Below are 23,599 nucleotides of genomic sequence, written 5' to 3' on the forward strand. Positions count from 1 at the left end.
TGTAAGTATGCTGTAATGTTTGGAGTCCAATGTATAGTCAAGTCGTAATCCAGTCGCTTCACCCAGTCTTATCTGTTGCATTGTTCCGCAAAGTTCCGTTTTCAAGTACACAATAACACCGTCGTTTCTGTTCCAGTTGTTGTCTGTATTAAATAGATCATATCCGTCGATGTGATTCAGTGTATTCAAATCATGGGTCCACGCCTCAGTAAATGCAATACAATTAAATTCTAAGTTTAGACTTTGTAACAAAACCAATGCGGCATCAATGTTCCTACTGTAACTTCTAATATTTAAATGGATAAATAGTAAACCTTTCCCCTCATTGAAAAAGTTAGACACTTGTATATGGTTTACAAAATTCATGCATTGTATAGTTTTAAAGTTTTCCAAGTCAGTTTCTCTATCAAAGTGAACCATGCTACTATCCTAACCGCGTCTTCCCCAAATTGTATAAATATATAGAATAATAATAAAATCACATAAAGTATTTCCTCACCATGTACTAATTTGAGAATACTATTACATTTAAAAGTTGAATTGACTTAATAAGGGATGCTCAAAACTGCCTTTTTTATTAACAGGGAGCAAAATTACACTAAGCAATATGCATTAGATCGGCGATAAATTGAGACAAATAAAAACTCTAGTATAGTGTTCTATGGACTTTTAGTAAAATTATTATTACTATTTAGCGATCCAACACAAAATTACAACCAAAGTATTTTCCTAAGTACAGTACCTCATTCATGCATGGTTTAATTTAGGTTATTAGTATGGAGTTAGCTCGAAACACTTAAATAATAAGTTGATTTTAGAGAGAGTTTATAAATACTTAATTATAGGCCTAATCCGTGGCAAACAAACTAAAATTGAAAGTAGTAATCATTCCAGGTTATAATTGTATAAAAAATAAAAAAAATTAAACCTTTTGAAATTGCATTAAGTTTGTAAAGAGAGCAGAATTTACTAAATAAATAATTATCCCTATGACTATCTATGCTTAATAACTTAAAATTCAAACCTTTTTAAATAATCAACTTATTGATACTTATCTAATACTAACAATTAAAGTGCATTTCAAGTTTGTTTTTGTTTGAACGCATAATACGTTTTTTATTGACCTAAGTAATAATAGTAGTAAGAAACAAAAATAAATTTGTTCAGTAAATAAATATAAATAAATATGGGTCAGTAGAGTAAAAACCTGTCTCATATTCTATAGTTATTTACAACATAATTTTAAAAATAAATATGTACAATTAATTGAATATACAGTATGTAAAAATAAAACGGTAAGGCAAATCTATTAAATAAATAATATATCTGTAACTGAATATTCACAAAGCACAAGTATTATATAATTTTACAACATGAATAAACACTTATGTACAATATATTATTTTGAACATATAAGTAAACCAATAAGCCTAAAAGTTTAAAAATCGCTTTAAAACAAAATTACAAAAAAATATTTGAAATTATATTAGGATACAATGCTTTCTTGACGTGCTTTGTACAACTATTTACAAACTTATTTCTTTTGTTCTTTTGTCTGTTCTCTTCTTGGCTTTTTCTTGAGCCTCCAAAATGTATCCAGGATTTCTAATCGGCATAGTCCTACTGTTTCGAGGGTCTATTAGTTCTGGGAGGACGCAGTTCATGTAGAATTGTGTTAGCTTAGGAAACATTTCCTGTTCCCAAAATTCTTTATTTCTATTTACAACAACGCTTTTTATTCCTTTTTGAGTCCATAGACAAAAAATGCAAAATTCCCTTTTCGTAACATGTAGCTGGCCTTGAATTTGGTAATAAAAGGCGTGTTTTTTATTAATTTCTCCAATCTCTCCTTTTTTGTTTGATGACCAGAAAGTACACTTTTTCTTCCTAATTGCTTCATCAGGAGTCAAGTCTTTGGCAGACGCTGGGCACTTTATTTCCACCGTTGCATCGTCATTTACCAATCCATCGGGACTTGCACCAAGATAGGGATGGTCGATATCGATAAATAGCCCACATTTCTTTATTTCCTCGCCTATGTGTTGTTGAAGGTCTTGGCGTGCTGTCTCTTCATTGCTTCTCCCATACCTCATGGCTTCACAATCGAATGAAGAGTAAAGCAGCTGCTTCACGATGGACTCGCAGCCTGTAGTGGGTCTCATTTTACAAATCCTCCCGAAGTTTGATGCTGTGAGGATGTTTCTTCTAATCTCCAGCCACTCGCTACAGCCACTCTGTTCAGTCGTCTCTCTTTCAATCCGCCGTACTTCCTCTTCAGTTTTAAATAAACTTTTCAAAAACTCTTCTTTTTCAATTTCCATTTGGTTCTCGTCGATGTCGGGTTGTTCACATCTAGGCCCATAGTCCTTTTCACACGATGAATTTTTGTGTGTAAACAATGCTTTTCTACATCTCTTCTGATTTCGTTGATTTTCTACCTTCTTTTTCCTTTTCAGTGCCGTGCTCTTCGCAAAGGTGCCTGGACTGGAGTCATAAATCTGTTTGTGCAGCTTGTAATGCGCAAGTCCCGAATTATACTGTACAACCGCAGCAGAACATCTGCTTGTAAATGATCCTGTGCTAGCGAAATTCACCCGTTTGCCCCCAATGAATTTCGCTACAATGGAATTGTAGTGTTCCACGTAATTACTGTTGACGTCTGCTATCAGGCTGGCACTGTGACGGCTCAAGTATCTAAAAATGTCTAACACCTGCGTGTACAACCCTACTGATATTAGATTGGGAACCAAGTTTTCATTTGGTGGAGCTGAAGATGGGTCAAGGTTGCAGAAATATCCACGCTCTGAACAGTTTTTATGCTCTCCAAAGACATGGCTTGGTACGTTTAATATATCTTTCCTCAGTTGTTCTATTTTACTAGCAATAGGCAGATTTTCATTTTTTCTGTGTTCAGAAGCCTTTTGTACAGCCATCCTGCATCGCAACAAATTGTCTCCAATTTTCTTTCTTTGCCAGACAGAAGGTTCGGTAGTTTTTGAGGATGTGAGTGTTTTTAGTTTTGTGCACATATTTCTGAGTAGATGATTTTTACATTCAATTTTCTGCACAGACAATGACTTGTATGGCCGACACTCATTGATCTTTTTGTAGACACTACTGTCACCATCAGCAATAAGTTTAGCATACCTTACGTTGTACATTTGTTCGCTATTCTGGAATCCTTCGCAGACCAACGCAGATTCCATACTTGTAGAGCTCTGTTTCATTCCCCAATTCTTGTAGCATGTGTGCTGTTTCACCGGCTCATCTTTTCCCTCACCTCGTGCACAAGTCGTACAATATTTGTTTTTTACGCCAATGAACAGCACCTTACGGGTTCTGTACCCGACAATAGCGGCCTGAAAGAAAAACGAATACATAATTAATTTCGATACATGCGATTACTTATAAACGAAGTTTACAAAAGAGCTTACAACAGCTGATTTTTACTAAGGAGTAAAATAACTAATTTTTCCTACAGTCACCCGACAAAGTTGGCTTCCTTGTACTGTTTATAGTAAAGAAAGCTGCTAATTGCTGCATATTTATAATTCGTCGTACGGTTTATACTTTGGTGCTGTCATTTCGTGTTTATAGTTTCGGAGCACATTTCTTGCCGAGGAAAAATAGCGGAGTGATATGGACCGGGTACTACTTTCTCTAGGGCACCTATTTGTGTTGCCAGCTGAACCTAAAAACGTGTTGTATAGTGTTTGAAAGACTAATTATTTATATGCTTTATAGTGACTGTAGGAAAAATGTAACGTGTAACACAAGTGCAAAAGGCCTTTGCTGCACAGTTACACAAATAATTATTTACCCGCAACGCAAGTACGGTACAAAAATGGCAGTTTTTGCTGCAGTGTGACGAGAAATAAACTCCTGTAAATAATTCCTTGACAATGAAAAATAAAATAAAACTACTGTGCTACTTTTGATACAAAACTTTCTCTATCAATAAAAATAAACTGTATCAGCAATCTGATACATAGTTTATCCCATTACTTTGAAAACCCCTTTCTTGGAACTATGACATTTTACTGGCTGTTACCCATGGGCTTCAGACTTCTATGGATAGGTAGGGTAAATCACATAAGTTAAAATCACTTTTGTACCGTAATTCAAAAAATAATTTGGTTGCACAGTTTAGTTAAAAGTTTAAAACAATGTAAAATATAAAATGTTTATCAAAATAGTTTGGGATGTTTTAATACATTTAGATTTCCGGGTGGAATGGCCTCTGGATCGTCTGAATTAACTAAATAGTGGTTTAAATTACCTTGTTATTGTCAAAACGATCCTTTGTAGTTAGTAAATGTAAAAGTAAATGTTTCGTATTTCCGTGTGTTATGTGTTTTGTTGTCTATTTATTATTAAACTTTTGACGAACTCCACTGCGAGGAATATGAAGACTACTTGACATTCTTCTGACCCGATGATGTGTCCATTCGAAGCATGAAACAGCTGTAGTCTTACTAACTACAAAGGATCGTTTTGACAGTAACAAGGTAATTTAAACCACTATTTAGTATTTTATGGGGTTTTATGGGAAAATCTATATTAAAAATTAAATAAAAAAAAAAAATAATAAATAAAAAATAAATTATAAAACATAAAACTAATCATTTTTACCTACGACCGTTTTTAAAACTAGCCTTTTCAGTGGAGTTCTGATAGTTGAAAAGATATATACATAACACAATAAAAAGTTCCGAGAAGGTTCCTAATCCGCTGGGCAGTTCGCAAACGGACGGACTATAGTAACGGACCAACGAGTTTAAAATATTTAGAGAAAATAAGTCAAATTGTAATGCTTCGAACGTCAACTTACTAGATGGAACGACCGATTTAATCGTTAATGATGGGTGCAATTAGTTGTTGGTAAAATGAGTTCTTGCATCTGGGGCTATAGAATACAGGGGCTGGCTCAAATCAACGAGTGGTTCCACTGCCGCGTGGCTGTGACGTAACCGCACGCACTCCAGGGTGAGCAGGGACCAGCGCACGGGCTCATTTACACGCTTCTCTCTTCCCTGAATTTACAAAATTTTTGTTCATATAAAACTTATATCGTTGTAATCTGCATCAAACTCCGAGTGTGGGGCTAAAAACTGTTTCAGTTATGATTAGGCGTAATAATAACATTTTTATCAACGAAAATATACCCTTTCTTAGGAGTCAATTAGTAATATGACACAGATTGATAGTAATATAAGATACGGTCGTAGGTAAAGTAGTGTACGCAACACGCGTAAATAGTCTTTACGCGATTGTTGTGTAAACTACGATTTTTAGTATTCACTTATGCTGTAACATGACCATATTCTCGTATAACACATATGTACCATGCACCATGTAATGCAGTTGCTTATGATACTTACGACTCCAGATAATGACGAGTAGTTGGTTCGGTAGGAACGCTTGCACCAGGCGCCGTCTGCAACCACCGTGATGAGCGGGACACCGTCCTTGTCGACCTCATTGAGTTCCCGGGCCAACCGCGCCTCCTCAGCCGCAGCCTCTTCCATCTCAACCGCCGCTGTTGCTGCCCATCCCACTGACAGTTTTTCTTCTGTCTTCTTGAAAGTTTTAAAACTCATAGGGGGAATATCAAGAGTGCTTAGGAACTCCTCGAGTTGAGCATGTCCACCGCCGGTTGTAACTGTACCGCAAACACTAGCACTGTTCACATCCATAAGTTTTTCGTTGATCTCCTCAGACCAAAGAGTGGTTTTAAATTTGCACATGGCACATTCAAAGACAAATCCATTTCTTAGTCCATGTCTAACCTCAGATATCACTTCCATGTTAGAAAAATTGCAGCCGATGCTGGGGTTGTGGACGTTCAGCACTTTTATTTGTTTGATAAAGTCGCATATGTTCACTAAGCGCCTGCCACTCAGCCGGTATTCTTTTTTCTGCGATGTTGTTTGTTGATCAGTTGAATCTTCAATCTCTTGCTCCAACGATGGTTTAGCTTTCATGGCACTCATCAAACTGGAAAACACATTTCAAAACATTAAAAAACACAAGTTATAAATTATATAATTTACATATATATATAATATGCACTTATTCGTTAATAGCAGTTTAGACGATGAGATCATACAGATATGTGTTCGATTAAAACATTAAACGTCTGGCATTGTTATAAACTATTTTCAATAAAGTTCAGTTACAGTACAAGGAAACCAATAAAGTGTGTGTTTTTTGGTAAAAAATAATAGCTTGGTATAAAAAAAAATAAATTTCCCAAGTTTGGTCAAAATATGTCAATAAACAAGCAAACTACAACATTGTACAGTATTCTCCGTAAGAATAACATGGGAATTTTAAATTTAAAATTTTTTGAATTTTCTCCGTTACCAATAACTGTACAAAAACACTTGTTATTTTTTTTAAGCTCTTTAACAAGGTCTAGCGATAAATTGGGAAGGGTTGGGTTTTGATATCAAAAAGGAGAACAACCAATTTTTACCCCATCAAACCCCGTTCCCATAGTCCGATCATGCTGGTTCGCGAACTCATTCAAGTTTATCTCGCCTTACATCTTTAAACCAAATTTCATCAAAATCGGACAAAAATTACTCCAGTTATCGCGTTGACGGACATATATATATATAAATCTATATATCTGTATATAAAGCCCAAAGTACCCACGAACTTTTGAGAAAACTACAAGTCACACCCCCATAAACCATAATACTTCTACAGGGGAATTCGCTTAAATCAATTGAAAGCCAACATTGGGATACGGCATAAGCAACGATATACAACTCTCCGGGGCATAAGGCATGTTTAGCCAACGCCCACGGGACCAAACTTAGTATTGAAAGTAAATTCAAGAATTCTATTCACCACTAAACAACATGTGTAGGTTATATAATTGGTCTTGCCGAGAACTTGATATCTTTAACGTTTCTTTAAGCATGTTTAGATTTAAATTAAATAGTAATATAAACAATTGTTAAATGAAAAGTGCCAATTATTCATGTTAGCTGGCTGCATGTTGCATATTATTGCCTGTTTATGGTCCTTTGTTAGTGTATATTATTTATTTATTTATCTATAAGTAATATAGTTATCTAAAACCAGTTTCAAACTATTACAATTATTAATATTTCTTATGTGTATGTATCAAAGTCGTATGCTGTTTGCTGTAGGGTAGTTGTCGTGCATGTATTTATGTTATTGTGTATTAGTGCCTTATGTAATTGGCTGGCTGTATAAGAGCACATGATATAGAATTTTGAATTGTTAAATTGACTTGTTCTGTACTTACGTCCTTTGCTGATTCAACTTTTTCAAACAAGCAGGCACTCTTCTTTTCTTCCTCCTAGAAGGAAACCTCTTGCAATTTCCCATTGTTCCAAACTGACACAACTTACATTAGCCTCGAATCACAAGGAAAATAACATATCGCGCACTGTAACACGAACATCCACTAGGCCAATATAAACACGAATATCGTAGGTACTGTGTCCAGCTCCAGCGCGTGTAGACTAAACAATGCTACCTGCTAACAACCACACAGACAATCGCCGAGATAGGGTGAGGAGGAAATCTATAAACAAATACAGATATTCTCTCACACCTTTCCTGGAACTCCTCGCCCCTAGGAACGAGAATTTTCTAAAACATGATTTATGGCTAGTGTTTTGGATAAAATGGAGTCGTCGTATATATTTCTTGACTATACATCGATGCATAGAATACTTCATTTGTATAAGGAAACATATTTTAAATATAAACATGAAACAACTTTATAAGGTTTTATATAAGGATACGTGTTATAGTTAAAATTGAGACCTTTTTTTAAAAGATAACGAAACATACTTATTAAAATTAACTGTAATACGTTCTATTCAATTGGTTATTACAATAACGCGAGAAAAACATAGATTTATATCACAACGTTGCAGGTTAGATGTAGTTTTACAATTTCATTACATCTAGTGATAATTTAGGTAAAAAAATATAAAAATAGGTTTTTTTTGCATGAGATAAAAAGCAATAATAAAATTAAACTATTCACACATAGTATTGACTAAGATATCGAGGTAAAAAGTATAATTATTTTAAATCATAGTTCAATTAGTTTTTCCCTATAGACCTAGAGACAAATTGAGCTAAACTTGTACAATTTCAGTTTGCGTTTAGATTATTAACAATGTATTAGGCTTGCATCCACTTCAGCGAAAGTGATTGGAATATCTGTCATGCTACTCATGCTTGGCGTGTTTTGTTTCTCAAGACTGTGCGACGCTAGTGCACCCTAGCGTAGGACCGCTGAACTACCTCAGTCGCTTGTCCGTGTGCTGCGGGACCCTTGATGACAAAGGTTTTTTAAAACGATCAAATTAATTACTCAGAGATTTTATTTTTTAGATGTGGTACACTCAAACAAAAACTGAAATATTCTAGTTTGTGATGGTACCAATTTCAATTACAAATATTAAAATATATGTTAGTTACAGTTGAACTAATTTACCGAAATCCTTATGGGAAATCAAATTACGTATTTCATGTATATAAAATTAAAAAACAACTTTATAATGGTTTATTATACTTTATATAGTAGCATATGTAGTGACAAACATTACTAGTGTTCCATTTTTTTTGTAAATGTCTATATATTTCCTGAAATAAGTAAAATGTGTCGCCGCTCCATGTTAAACTAGCGGGCAGCGCTGAGCTCGGGCGAGCTGGCTCCCGCCGCCTCTTAATTGTACACTCCTATGGGTATTTGTCATGATTTGGGAATATTTCCTGCAGGATCCCAAGATACTCCACCCAGTGCCTCTGAGAGTGACTCCTGCGCCAGACCTGCTGGAGTCTGAGGAACCCAAGAAACTAACGGAACAGCTGAGTGGAGGCGAGGCGAGTCCGATACGACCAATACAGCGGCCGCAGCCCAAGAAACCTGCTGGTAAATGTCCGCTGTACTAAGCCTAAGGTTTCAACATAATTTTTTGTTGTAGGTATATATAGTCAATGGTAATACTTACATGTAAAGAATTAATTAAATAAGAACGCCTTCGCAAAGGAAACGCAACAACAATGCGCTCCAGTATTGCGGTTATTGCCTTGACTTTCTGCAGGCAGGACGAGATTTAAAATTTCCCGAAACTTCAAGACTTGTCTATCCCTTCTTCTCGAGACTTGTCTATCCCTTCTTCATTTTTGTTAGAACACAGTATAATTAGAGCAGAACTAATAGAATTTAGGTTAATTTATGGATTCCTTAAAAACCATGGCCTGAAACCATCGTTACCAAAAACATTGGATTTTATTGTTATATAAACTCAACTAGATCAACACCATCTCATGAGCAATTTAAGTTCCCTAGTAATATTTACTGGACAAAGTGTTCTCAAAATGAAAAGTTGATTTATAATTTTGAGGCTATCTTTACCACTTAGCCTATTCAAAAATCAAACGTATTAGAGATAAACATATATTGGTGAAAGGTTTTGTTCTCAAATTCAGCATATGCTTTTACAACTGTGAAATAATTTGAATTAAACAATTAATTTATATTCTAGCACCAGGGCCTGGTGCAATACCTCCACCACCTCAGCCAGTCTTGGACGATGTTACAAAGTGAGTTTATATTAATTTTTGTAGTTACATTGTTAGTCAGCACATATTAACTAAAAGCTGTAATAATCTATTTGTCACCTGATATTTTGTGAACAGTAATTTTCATTCATTAGCATGTGTTTGTGGTTGAGATTTAATTCAGTTGTTATCAGTACGTTTTCGACGGGTCGAAACAAGAATTAGTTGTTTGATTTCTTAGGCAGAATTCCTTTTGTCTCCTGTGGAAAATACTACTATATGCAATTTTAGACCTGTAACTTTTACTTCTGTTAAACAAATATATCATTTATGTTTTTTATAATTATTTACTCAAAAAAATAAATAAATTGTGCAGTTGTCAAATCCTTTCAATGTGTAGGATACGAATAAAGTTGATTTAATTTATTTAAATTCAGCTTGACTCTTGGATTCTGGAATTCAAAGAATATTACCTTTTAAAACCGTTTTGGGAAGATAAGAATATCCTTCAGCCAGTTATTATAATTGATGTTTAGTGTTGGAAAATATCAAAACATAAGTATCCCCATATGTTTAATCCAGGTCTTTTGAGAATAGGAGGGTATTTTTGTATTGGAGTACTACTACTAAAAGTATTGTTGCGGGCTTAACGGGTTCTCTACAATAAAAACTTGGCGATTTTATAGTAACTATTTATTTACACTAATTATTCTATATTTACAGATATTAGAATTACCTAACACCTAACTAACCCTATCTAAACCTAGCTAAAGCCTATTCTAATTTACAATGTTTCTACTTACAGCTAGCCTCTACAGGATTTATCACTTCTGTTACAACACTGTCACTACACTGTCACTAGTGTCACTACACTGTCTCTATAATTCTCCAGGTTCTTCAGGTGGTCTTCGAAGGATTTGCCTAGGACGATAATGTCATCCAAGTATACCAGGCATGTCTCCCATGACAATCCCCTGAGGACGTTCTCCATAAGCCTTTCAAAAGTAGCAGGGGCATTGCAAAGTCCAAAAGGCAGGACGGTGAATTGCCAAAGTCCTGTCCCAATAGAGAACGCCGTCTTCTCCTTGTCCTCAGGAGCGAGCCCGACCTGCCAGTAGCCACTTCTCAGATCCAAAGTTGAGAATATTTGACATCCTCCCAGAGTGTCGAGTGTGTCATCAATCCTGGGTAGAGGGTAGCTGTCTTTCTTGGTGACATTGTTGAGAAGGCGGTAGTCTACGCAAAATCTCGTTGAGCCGTCTTTCTTTTTCACTAGTACCACAGGTGATACCCAAGGGCTGTTAGAAGGCTCGATGACACCATCCGCTTCCATCTCCTTTATCATTCTCTCGGCTTCGCCAGTGGGAGTCGTCTTGGGGCCTGACGTATGGGTTTTGCATCTCCGGTGTCTATCTTGTGTTGTACTATATTCGTTCTTCCTCTAGGGCCACTTCCATACTCAAAGACATCTTGCCATCTGGTAATAAAGTCCTTTATTTTAGCACTTTGTTGATGCGTCAGCTCCTGACATATGCTCTCCACGAAATCTTCCAGCTCCTTCGGCAATCCGTTTGGGGATGGCAGACATGATTTTAGCTGACGTACCACCGAATTAACAGCCACGCAAGTTCCGATCGTTACTCCTCTTTTTATTGTCACAGGAAAACCATTCAAGTTCATCAGTCGCACCGGATTGTCGTGTCCTAAGTTAAATAAGGATCTGGCGACAAAAACACCACGTCCAAGCTGGGATTCACTGTCACTTCCTGGCTCCAGAAGAACACTTTGTCCACTAGTCCACTCTCCTTCGACAGTAGTTCGAACGATGACTTGGCTGCGTGCTGGTAGCGTCGTGTCTTCCAATAGAAGGACGCGTGCAGAGATATCCTTTCCACGCCGAAGTATGACATCTTCATCTCCGAGAGTCACTAATCCCCTTGACATGTCCAACTTCAATCCGAACTTCACCATTATATCGGTTCCCAAAATCACGTCCTCGTCTATGTCGGCAACAAGTGCGCAGTGTTGAAACACGCAGCCGCCGATGTGGAAGGTAGCAACCGTCTGTCCATAGACCTGAGCCAGCTGACCTGTAGCTGTACGTAGAGACCATGATGTTGGCGAAATATCTTCAGTCGACACAGTGTTTGGATTCAGGATGGTCATAGTCGCTCCGGTGTCCAGAAGACAGCTTTGGAGACGCCCGTTTACTTTTCCGTCGATGTAGAAACTGCTTGACTGACTTCCCAGTGAAGCAACTTTAACACTTTCCTTCGGGGCTTTCGAATCACGGGCTGACGGTTGCCCCTTTCCATCAACCCTCCTTAGTTTTCCTGCTTCAGTTCTGGTGTGGTCGAAGGACATTTACTCCGGGGATGTCCCATCTGTCCGCAGCTCCAACAGCGTATCTGCCGGCGACGATTTTTTAGTGCCTCCAGCACTCTTTTCACCAGCTCCTCGATGTCGAGCGGAGATGTAGGTTCTGCGTCTGCTACACGGACTCGGGCCTGACCTCTCACCGACTGCCGTACAGCCTCGAACTCCAGTGCCTGTGTCAGTGCGTCACTCAGGGTCTTAGGTCTGGCGAGCTTCACTGCCTGTTGAGTCTCAGGTTCACGTAGACCGTCTAGGAATTTATCCACTGCCAAACTCTCGTAGACATCATCCGTGACCGATGGATAGGCGTTTCTCACCAGACGAGCAATGTCGGCTTCAAACTCCTGAAGTGACTCGCTGGGTTTCTGGATCCGGTTCCGCAGTTGAGATCGGTAAAGCTGGTCCATGTGTCGATGCCCAAAGCGCATGTCCAATCTCCTCACTAGTTCTGGGAAATTCTTCCTCTCCGCCATTGGCATAGCATGCAGAACTGCTAACGCATCGCCCCGTAGTGCAAGGCACAGTGCTGAAGCCTTTGTCTCCTCAGTCCACCCATGTACCATAGCCGCTGTCTCGAAGAGAAGCATGTAGTCATCCCATGGGGTTTTGCCATCGAAGTGAGGAACGATGTTCTGTGGGGCAACGGCAGCAATGGTGGGCGCTGGCTTGGAGATCGTTTCTGGGGCGTTATCCTGCCGAAGTTCGTCCGTGCTAGCCGATGACGCAGGTGTGAAGCTTCCCGATGCAGCCATCTCCTGCCTGAGCTTATCAACTAACCTATCTTCTAGTTTTTTTTCTAAACAATTAAATTTCTCATCCATTTCATTCATTCTACTTTCTAAACTATCAACTTTGCTCGAATATTCATCTAATTTGTTCAGCATTTTTGATTCTAAATTTGACATTTTTGCCTCAATGCTAGCTTCTAAGCTTTTGTTATTTTCTGACATTTTAGACTCTAAGTTTTTGTTATTTTCTGACATTTTAGATTCAATATTAGCTTCTAGGTTCTTACTAGTTTCTGACATATTTGACTCTAATGTTTTACTACTTTCTGAAATTTTTGACTCCAAGTTTTTAAGCATTTTATTGACATCAGATGGTTCAAATAAAACGTTATCCAGATCTTCACCTGCATCAATTAAAGCTTGTTTAAGGCGTGCCTGAAGGGCTGATTTAGTTCCACTAGTATCTAGATCTCGTTCTTCTAATTCTCTCCTAAGATCAGCTACTTTTAATTCATCAAGTTTTACACCTTTGAAAGCCATTTTTATGCAAAACAATTAAAATAATTTTACAATAAATGATTTTGTCCTTTGTAAACAAATGTAAGACACAAATTACTAATATGTAACAAAGACCCTGATTCTTTACTAATTCTAATACAACTAAAATAAAACTCAATATTTTACAAATAAAATCGCCAAAATAATGCCGCTTTCTGACACCAATTGTTGCGGGCTTAACGGGTTCTCTACAATAAAAACTTGGCGATTTTATAGTAACTATTTATTTACACTAATTATTCTATATTTACAGATATTAGAATTACCTAACACCTAACTAACCCTATCTAAACCTAGCTAAAGCCTATTCTAATTTACAATGTTTCTACTTACAGCTAGCCTCTACAGGATTTATCACTTCTGTTACAACACTGTCACTACACTGTCACTAGTGTCACTACACTGTCTCTACACCGTCACTGCACTGTCACTGCCACAAGCACTAGCACTGGTCACTAACACCGACACGCGCTTGCTGCGACGATTCTCGGAAGGCTCAACTCAACTCAACTGCCGTGTGCTGGAGGACGGTCCCTTATATAAGTTTTTCGTGGAACATTCTAGAGTGGAGAGTTCGAGCATCCGTTGTTTACAAACCGGCGTAGAAGTAGAAGGTTCTAGGGCCCCTATTGAGGTAGTCCGTTGACATAGGTCTTTTGTCTATCAGTGGTGCGTTCTGAGAAACCCGTGTAAACAAACAACCCTTTTGTGACGGCGCCTGGCTATTGTTGCGCGGGGCTCCTGACTTGTAACAGTATTATGCAATACAAAAATTGTTTACCGTATCACTGACCCCTGCGTTATTTCACCAATTAATCTTTAAAAATAAAATACCAAAATAGATAAGTCATTTAGGATTGGGGGAATTTTTATCGGAGAACTCATCCGCGGAACAGCAATACACTGATTCCTCTGGTTTGTCTGCAGCTCAGGCCCTGTCAGTTTGCCCACAACTGTACTCAAGAAGGAGCCTCCACCTCCACCCCCGCCACGGCCTCACCGCACACACACTAGAAGTTCCTCTCTCGACCTCAACAGGCTTGGTAACTGAACAGTAATCGTGTAATTTATAGTTGTGCTTGTTTAAATGGTCCCCGCTGATGAAACAGCTGTTCATAGTCATTAAATCTACAAAAGGAGCTCACTTATCCTACAACCCTTGGTATTATGTCGGGTAGTAACACCATAGACTAACCAACACAAGTAGACTTTTCATCCCATTGTAAATTTTGAAGCACGTTTTTCGTGTCTAGTTCATGTACGTGACACAAAGGCGCTAGTGTCGATGAAACTTTGTTTCCATTATTTTAGGGTTAATTTCTTTATTTGTGCTTTACTGTTTGGTTATATAACTAGGGGACAAGTTATTGTTTATGATTAGATCGTATTATTTGGTTAAACGAGGTTTTAAATGGCTGTAATAACGGGAAACAAATTGTAAACAAAACACGACCTCTACATAAACCGTACATGAACTAACAATATAATTGTCTACAGCTGTTCCATAAGGATGAGAAATCTACTAAGGGAGTATGTTTTATCTATGGTAACACTGAAGCCTATCCAAGCAATTGTGAGAACTAAGGGTGTGCAAAGCAGAAAAAATATTTGATTCAAAAGATTTTCTATTTGAATCGATAGAACTCGATTCGAAGCAATACGGCATTTTACAATTCATACTTGCCAATGAAGTGAAGTAACAATAGGCTAATTTAAATGTACTACATTCGTGTAATGCGAATTTTTGTTGATGTAGTATTAGGCCTATAAATACATATGACATATATGAATTTTGGGTGAAAAAATATTTATTTTCAATCATATATATTAGAAGAACCTGTATCGCTGGAAATGTCAGTGTAAGCTTTACTTGCTTATTTCATAATTTTTACACGCAGAATCTTATTGTTTAGCATGTTACCTATTTTATAATATTTATTTTACAAATACAGATATGTTTTGTTTTAAACAAATAAAAAAATTTGAAAGATATATACTGAAACTTTCAATTGGTTCACACTGATAAAATGAGAGGATAGAATCAGACCTACAAACTACAAGGAATACAAAGCAGACCTACAAAAATACCAAATTTATCAGTCTATAACATCAATCTTATTAGTTAAGTATAAAGTAACAATTTTACAGACCTGTGTTATTTTTAGAAAGATTTTGGAGTGACTTGTTTTGGCTACTACAGTAGTAAAAGATGTCTCACACTGCTTACACTTAATAAAACTTCTCATCATTTTCTATGTCAAAACAAAAAAATTTAAAACAATTAAAGCAATATTTACAAGCAAAGAATTAATTAATAATAAGAACGCCTTCGCAAAAGAAACGCAACAACAATGCGCTCCTGTATTGCGTTGACTTTCTGCAGGCGTTTTTCGTAAATGGATACTGACTCCCTCATGAATCGTAGCTGCGTAGCTTCTGTGCAAAAACAAAAAGTATAATTATTGGCCACTTTACCAATTAAGTTAATCTAAAAATGTTCTTTTGATTTGCTAAGGGTTAATTTATATGAGGTTGCAAATACACCTAGTTGCTTCCCTAGGTAAAAGAATAAGTGCAGGACTATGCAAAAAGAGTGTCAAAAAAGGTGAAATGTTTCGCATTATGACATCCTATGTAGGTTTTTAAACAACTTCCATAATTATCTAACCCTTCCTTCCTTAGTGATTCGGTGGCTCAGTCGGTAGCGTCGCACTTCGGGCCCAAGGCAGCGATATCGTGGGTTTGGATCCTGGTCACTGCCGATAACATTTTATCAGTACAGTTCACCTTTGTACTGTACCGGCTCACTCCTTGCTTTACTGTCAACAATCCATGCACGGGCGGTTAGTCTATATGGACGGGTAAATGCAAGGTTAAAAGAGGCCGCCAACCTCTTAAAAAAAAAAATCTCACTAATATTATTATACATATTTAGAAAGTATTTTAGTAAAATTCCATTCAGGTAAATGCAAATTCACATCGTTCGAGGTTTGCTCTGGGGGGTAATTTAACTCTATTAGAAATCTTGCTTAGCTATTAGTTTATTTGATCTTTTTTTTAATAATAATTTTTTTTTTATTTTCAGGTAAAAGTGGCATACTCACAAACATACCTCCAGTTCCTCCCAGGACATCACCTGGATCAGTAAGTTTATGTGATATAATAAATAATAAATAATAAGCAACTGTCATTCCATTTATTAATCTTTTTTTTATTAATTCCATTATGATTTGGTAACCTACTGATAATTATTAAATAGCAACCCAGCAGACGCACAGGCAGCACCTGCCTATGTCTGCTGTATTTCATAAAATCATCAAATTAATTAATACGGAAATGTTCTTTTTTTATTCTTATTCTTAGTTTATATTTTGTAATTGTGAGTATATTTTGTATTAAAAAGTATGTTTCTTTCTGTATACATTATGTGGAAATAAACATATTATATTTCATTCATTCATTTAATTTATTCATTCATTCAAAGTAGGTAATGATTAAATTGATTCTTAAAATTGCTATTAACAAAAAATAAGTAGGCTAATTTAAATTTAGCTTAAATAAATGATAGGCTATTCTCATGTTACACTCTCCTGATTAGAAGGGGTACATTGTGAGATTCTCTAATTGAAGTTCTCATTTCATTTCATGTTATAAACCTGAGTTTATTAAAATCCAGGTCATACTATATCCTCTAGGCCAACTCCCATTTTCTAAGATTTCTCTTCACTTATTGAATAAAATGGTTTATATTACCTGCCGTCAATGACCCTATTGTCATCTTGGGCGACCGGTTTCCAGGATTAAAATCCCATTATCGGGCGGTTAAAACGTCATATCACTCGAATTGAGGTCGTCGGTAATCACAAAAACACACACATAAAACACGGATTGACATTGTACAAAGATATTGGCCAGTACAGGACACTACGACGCGACACAGGTAGATGTGTGGTCATGACTGAGGTGTCCTTGCTCCTCTCCTGTTATCTATGGAATGCCAGTGGTATTGTGCTATTCTAATCGCTGTGTCATAGATAATGTTGGACTTAAAAGAGGTCTGTTCATTTAAAATATGTTGTGGCTCATTCTTTATGGATTTGTAGATCTCAAATTCTTCTAAAGCAGTCTAAAAACCGTCCTTTTAGGGTAACTATGTAAAATGTGTAGGTTATTTATCAAGGCTAGAATAATTATGGTTACTGTCTGCGAGGTGGTTGGCCAAAGCGAATTTTTGCTGGACTATTGTTTTGGAATGAAGGTGCTCTTTAAATCGTTGCTTAAATGAGCGAGTCTAGCCTATATAGTATTTTGATGATGGGATTTTAATCTCAAAACCGGTCACCTAAGACGACAATAGGATCATTGACAGACAGGTAATATAAATAATTTTATTCATCTGCCCCTGTCACTCACCAAAGCTCCCTCTTGACTAGTCACTACTCTCCACTATTGCACTCCTCTCCCTTCCCACTGGCACTCCTTCACAGTTTTCCCCAACTCATGGTGTATATGGAAATGTACTGATGCAGTAGTTGAAAGGAAGGTTATTCATATTTTAGGTCGCCAGCCTCTTGTAAACAACAGATGAGCTAGTATTGTTGAATCAACTGGATTGATGAATTGTTAGGTGATGCCTCCAAGGCGCAAACCCTCAACATCGATGCTTTGTTTTTAGTTTGATGCACTACCGACTCAACCCTTCGCAGTTTTTTAATTGTGATGTACTCAAAATTGATTTTTTTTCCAGATGTCACCCAAAAAGTACATCACTCATCATCACCAAGAAGGAGAGGCAGATCAGTCGACAGCTTTCGCAGACTTCGCTCAGTTCCCCGCGGAGACGAGTGATCAAGTCAGATCTCACGGGGCCTTCCAGGTGTACAGAAAACCAAGTACGTGTTACTTTCAGTTGTGTTGCCTTTACATCTATTGTGTTTATATAACTTTAGATTATAATTTTTTGTGGTAACCTAGAGTTGAAATCTTAAAACAGTTAAAACCCTTCCATAACAAAAAACTCTCTTAGCTATTAAAAATTTAAATAACTTGAGAAGAAGGGTCGAATCTATATTGTCAATCAGTATTATCAATTTGTATAAGTTTATTTAAACAATATCTATTAGTTCCAGAGAGAAGTTCTCCGCCGTTCAGAGAAATTCCTCCCACACCTTCTGATGGCAGGTAATAATGTTGGACTAATAATTGATTAATTAATAATCGTCTAGTGATTTATCAGTAGGCACATTTCATGTGTAGGTGTCAAAGCTGTGTTATAATGTTTTAAATACATTCGCTTCAGGCTTCTGTAATTGTACTCGTAGTACCCAGATACAGCTTGTGACACGTAAGCTGGCACTGATCCCTACTCCCTACTTCAAAAACATCTTGTCCCGTCATGCGGGTTGCGTCAATTGTCCTCGCAGTCGCAACCCATGCGAAGGCGCTCAAGTACATGAAACATGGGGAGTCAACCCCATGCATGAGTCAGCAGAAATGTTTGCAGTCCGGTCTTTTCCTTACCTCCATCCACCCCCCGACGGCCCCTACTATATTGCCCGCGCTAGGCCAAGTGCCAGCTGTACTGGTGTGAAAAGTAACATAATTTTCTGTTAGTCAACATCAACTGTTTGTAGAGTACTGGTTATAAATGCTTCTTTTTTGTATCAGAGAAATTGTTAAGCTGCACTTTCCTGATAAACACCACTATGAATACCTTCAGCCATTTTTAGATCTGGAATATTGTTATATTGGCACAATTAATTGTGAAAGATGTAAAGATGTCTACAAGTGCAAAGTTTGTGGTCGAAAATTTACTATATTTCTGCAATTGCAGAAAAGATTATCATTGTTTTACCTCAAATGCAGTAGATGATGACAATTCCCCCTTGCAAGAGATTTAGGATTCGTAACCAATCCAAAGCCACAAAGCGTTTAGTTGAGAATCATCTATTATTGTTGTCAGTTTAAAGACCACTACAGTAGACTCCCTCTTATCCGGACTCCTCGGGACCGAGGCCAGTCCAGATAACAGTTTTTCTGGTTAAACAGATGTCCCCAAAACTCGTTAAAACGGACTGTTTAAATGACTTTGTATACAGTATTTGACTTAAATTTAGGAGAGCATTGTATTTAGACACGTGATCACTGGTCTCAAATCTTTACCACGAGAACAGTTTTTCAGTACCGCCCATTTCCTGCCGATCTAGTTCAATTAAAATTAAACCGAGTGCTGATAAAAATTTTCCGGTTAAAGAGATGTCATTTACGCTGAGTGTAGTCCGGTTAAAAGGTGTGCGGAGAAGAGGGAGTATACTGTTTATCACATTATCAATTGTTTTCAGCCTGGACGCTCGGAAGGAACATAATGAGGTTTTGCGGCAACTGTGTGCCACACTGCATACCGATCTGACTCTCGTAAAAGAGGAGAAAATCTCACTTCAGTTACAACTGGACAAACTAAATGCCAAGAATATAACCAGTTAGACCTTCTAGCTAATTAATTAATAATCTCAGTTGTTACAATACGTTAATTGCTGTAAATTTACCCTTCAAAATAGTATTATCGTTAATTTAATGGTTGATGTTATACTGTTTTGCACTAGTGTTATTTTGTATAAATATGTTATTGTAAAAAAAAAAATATAACAACAGAGCTAGACTGTATGATTTGTTATGTTTTATTTGTTAGCAGCCAAAAACTTACAGTTTGTGTATAAATATTTTAAGGATTTTATATTTGCTCACATATTGCTATGTTAAGTCATTTAAGTGTCCTAAGGCTTACTGATAAGTTTAGAGAGGTGTCTTGGTGATAATAGTATGATAAAGAACAGCAAAGATCTTTTTTTTTATTTTACTTTTTCCTAAAATCTAAATTATATTTACTTAAAATTTAGTTTTCCATTATAAAACAAAGTATCATTACAAATACATTGTATGTCAAAACTATAGGGTGGTTCATAGTTACTGTACTACTTAAATTAAAACAATGATCACAATTAATTTTTTCTCGCAAATGTCAGAAAAACTAACTCTATTATTTATTAATCTTTAGTGATTTTTTGGGGAAACTGGCTATTTCTGTGCAGTAGGAAACCAATTCCGAATCAATCGGGATTGGACCCCATATACAGATTATCAAAAATCCAGATAAACATATTTTTCAAGAAAAAATTGTCTAAAATGGAAAAGTAGTTATAAACCAAATTGTAATGTACATTTTTACATGACAATTGCTTAGTAGTTTGTTTATGAGAAGGTGGCATTAGGAAGATGATTACTTGTCCAATAGACTCGCCGCATGATGCACACAATTATTGGCCCACATTTAAATATGTGAATGATTACCACAAACTGCATGCAACAAGAATAAACTTAGTTATTTTTCTGGTCAATTTTTTTTCTTTTTCTTAAGGTTATCTGGAGGATTGTAGTTTTGATTGTAATTAGAGTTCTACTGTAGTTTTCACGGTCTGAAATCAATGTGCTTTATTTGGATTAGGATCAATAATAATAATCAATAATCAATAATCAATCGTTGAGATGGGGACGCCACCTAGGTGCGTATTTTAACCCAAATATGAGTGAAGGATGAGTGTAGAATGGTGTGTGATGACCTGTGTAGCTTTGTTACTGACTAATATCAGCGGTTTCATTAGTCAGGATCATTTATTTAAAGCCCAATGATCAGGAACAGCTGGGTCCAGTTTCGAACCATCAAAAAGCTACTGACTTTTCTCAGGATCGAACCGGTGACCTTTTGATTAATAGGCGAGCCCTATAACCACTCAGCTACCCAGCCACCCAGAACCAAATATGCAAAGATTTTTCAAATTGTTTGTTACATACCTAGGAATTTTTTTAGTGATCTGCATCCCTAAATAGTACTTTATGGGTTTGATGGCCAAACCTTCATACTATTGTGTTCTTCATAGCGAAGCTTGTAGTAAAAATTTATTGATTATAAATATATTAAATAAGTAAAACCCAAAAAGAAATTCTTTATAAATTTTATCTGTAATTTTGCTTCAACAAGTCTATTAATTTTGATAACACTGCATGTCTATAGTTCTGAAATAAAAACATTTCTTGTAGAAACTTTCAAATGGGTAATACAGTATGGCCTCAATGGCAATTTTCCCTTATCAATACTAAACTTACTTATGAAGCTTTAAGTCCTTTATACTTCCCTTTCCATATATTATCAAACATATTTTATTAACATATAGACCTACTATATTTTGTTGTGTATGATACTAAAAAAATTTTAATTTTAAATGCTAGACAAGCCAAGTCAAATTTGCTTAGATTTTTTTTTATATTTTAAAATCAGTAATTGTCAATTTTATAAAATAAGTAGCCCTATCAATTTGCAAGTTATCTTAATATTCTTATTCTAGTCCTTTAATTATTGTATTATGCTTGCGTAATATCTTGAAAGTTATTATTGAAGAGAAATATTATAATCTTAACACGTAATTTCTGACGAAGTATATTTCATTACTTTTTAAGTAAGGTCCGTTCGTGCATAGCTTTATACTTTGTGTGTACGCCGCAACGAGGCGACACGCTGCTTACTAACTCATTGGTGAACAGAATCACGCCACTTGCAACTGTGTAGCTGATAATGGCTATGCTGTTTGCCTAGACTTTTATTGAAATTATTCAATCTTCCTCCATATGCAAAGATAAGATCAGTGATACGTTTTTGACTGCAAGAAAAATCAAAATCCCCAACCCATTTCCGCACTTTACTCTAACTCATTGCAAGGTGAAAAACATCAGTCATTTGGTGATGGATGAGCAGCATTGGATATGTTTCTTGCATTCAGAAAACAAACCAAAAAGAAAAGAGACAATAATGTAAAACCTAGCCGGAATGTTCAATAATTCTTAACATTTTCTAGGCACACAGCAAAGCATACACATCAGCTACAGAGCTGAAAATGGGGCAATTCTGTTCACAAATGACGCCAGTAAGCAGCAAACTGCCACGTTGCTGTGTACAGTAGAACTCCGATTATCCGAATCAATTGGGACCAGACCCCATTCGGATGGTCGGAGTTTTACAGGAATTCCGGCAATTTCCAAGAAAATCCTCATTTTCGGTACTAAATGAACTTCTAATTAATAATAAATTAAATCAGAACATTTTTACAGTTTACAATGCTCATAGCACAAGTGTTCTATACATGTTCTTATCAGAGTCCAAAATTACACACTGGCTAAATTTGTTTAGTAACAATTCTTTCATATTTTGCAAAACTTATTATTACTGAAGCTTTACGTTTTTAAAGTTGTTGAAATATGCGATTCGGATAGTCGGCGATTCGGTTAATTGGAGTCCGGATAATTGGAGTTCTACTGTACTTGTGAACTATGGAGCTATTTGCACAATCGGTCCCTTAAAATACACCCCTCATAATTGCACATTTAGTGGTATTTACATTTTCTTTCAGCATAAAGTAATGTGTAATGAGTAAAAAAATATTTATTTATACATAGCTGTAACAATAACGTTATATTTTTGTTATGAAAATATTAACATTAAAATATATATCTAGGCCTAGGGTGTTAGTTTGTATATAAATATATTCTGTTTTAATCCCAGAGTCATATTTTATACACTTTACAATTCTGAAGCTATCTTGCCAGAAACTTTTTTATGTTTATACAATGAAAATATAAAATAGTAGATGGGTAATAACTAGTGCTCTAATTATTTATTTAATTTAAAATACACCTAGAAATACTACTTATTTAAATGAATTTTAAAATTTATCACGAAACATCCTGTATAACATTGATGTTGATACACTGTATTTGTTAATAGTTAGTTGTTGATAGTTTTTATTAAGATAGAGATTATATTAAGTCTGCATATGCTGTTTAGAACGCTTTATAAAGTATACTCAACTTGTTATGGACAAACTGTGGTTGCAATAATGATTTTTTTTTATTTTTTTTTTTGTATAAAATTTAACGAGAAAACCAATAGTGAAATTGTTTATAAATATTTACAGCTAAATGTCTATGCTTGTGTCCTTAATTGAAACTGTTAAGTTTACCGTGCAGCTTGTACATATTAAGGCTATATCTTTATTTTTTAAATTGTGAACAGTTTTTGATGGCGCTTGTTATTGACTGACGTTGTGTTGGAAAATTTGTAAATAAATGCCTCATAACATGTTTAATATCTGTGTTTTTATTTTGTGATTCATTATTGAAGTTGGTAAACCTACAGTATCAAATTGCTAGCCAATTCCTTTTAACCATTATAACTCTCCGGATTTTACAGTGATTTCAACTATATTCCTACACTATCTTTAACACACTACTAATTTATGAACACAAAAAAAGCTGGTCACTAAACTGGT

At 36.0% G+C, this 23,599-nt stretch overlaps 1 protein-coding gene across 1 annotated transcript in view; it reads left to right on the forward strand.

Annotated features, from left to right (window-relative positions):
- LOC128989465 (ralBP1-associated Eps domain-containing protein 1-like) overlaps positions 1-22,670 on the forward strand; it is a 43,422-nt gene extending 20,752 nt beyond the window's left edge. The window contains exons 10-16 of the mRNA XM_054411358.1: positions 8,776-8,929; positions 9,546-9,603; positions 14,151-14,266; positions 16,309-16,367; positions 17,971-18,115; positions 18,347-18,404; positions 19,565-22,670. Coding sequence (XP_054267333.1) covers positions 8,776-8,929; positions 9,546-9,603; positions 14,151-14,266; positions 16,309-16,367; positions 17,971-18,115; positions 18,347-18,404; positions 19,565-19,706 — 732 coding nt within the window. The 3' untranslated portion in view covers positions 19,707-22,670. The remainder of the gene's footprint in view (positions 1-8,775; positions 8,930-9,545; positions 9,604-14,150; positions 14,267-16,308; positions 16,368-17,970; positions 18,116-18,346; positions 18,405-19,564) is intronic.
- Positions 22,671-23,599: the final 929 nt, after the last annotated feature.

This window comes from Macrosteles quadrilineatus, unplaced genomic scaffold (genome assembly GCF_028750875.1).
Source record: "Macrosteles quadrilineatus isolate MER2022 unplaced genomic scaffold, UCM_ALF_1.0 Scaffold_3__2_contigs__length_128488019, whole genome shotgun sequence".
NCBI lineage: Eukaryota > Metazoa > Arthropoda > Insecta > Hemiptera > Cicadellidae > Macrosteles > Macrosteles quadrilineatus.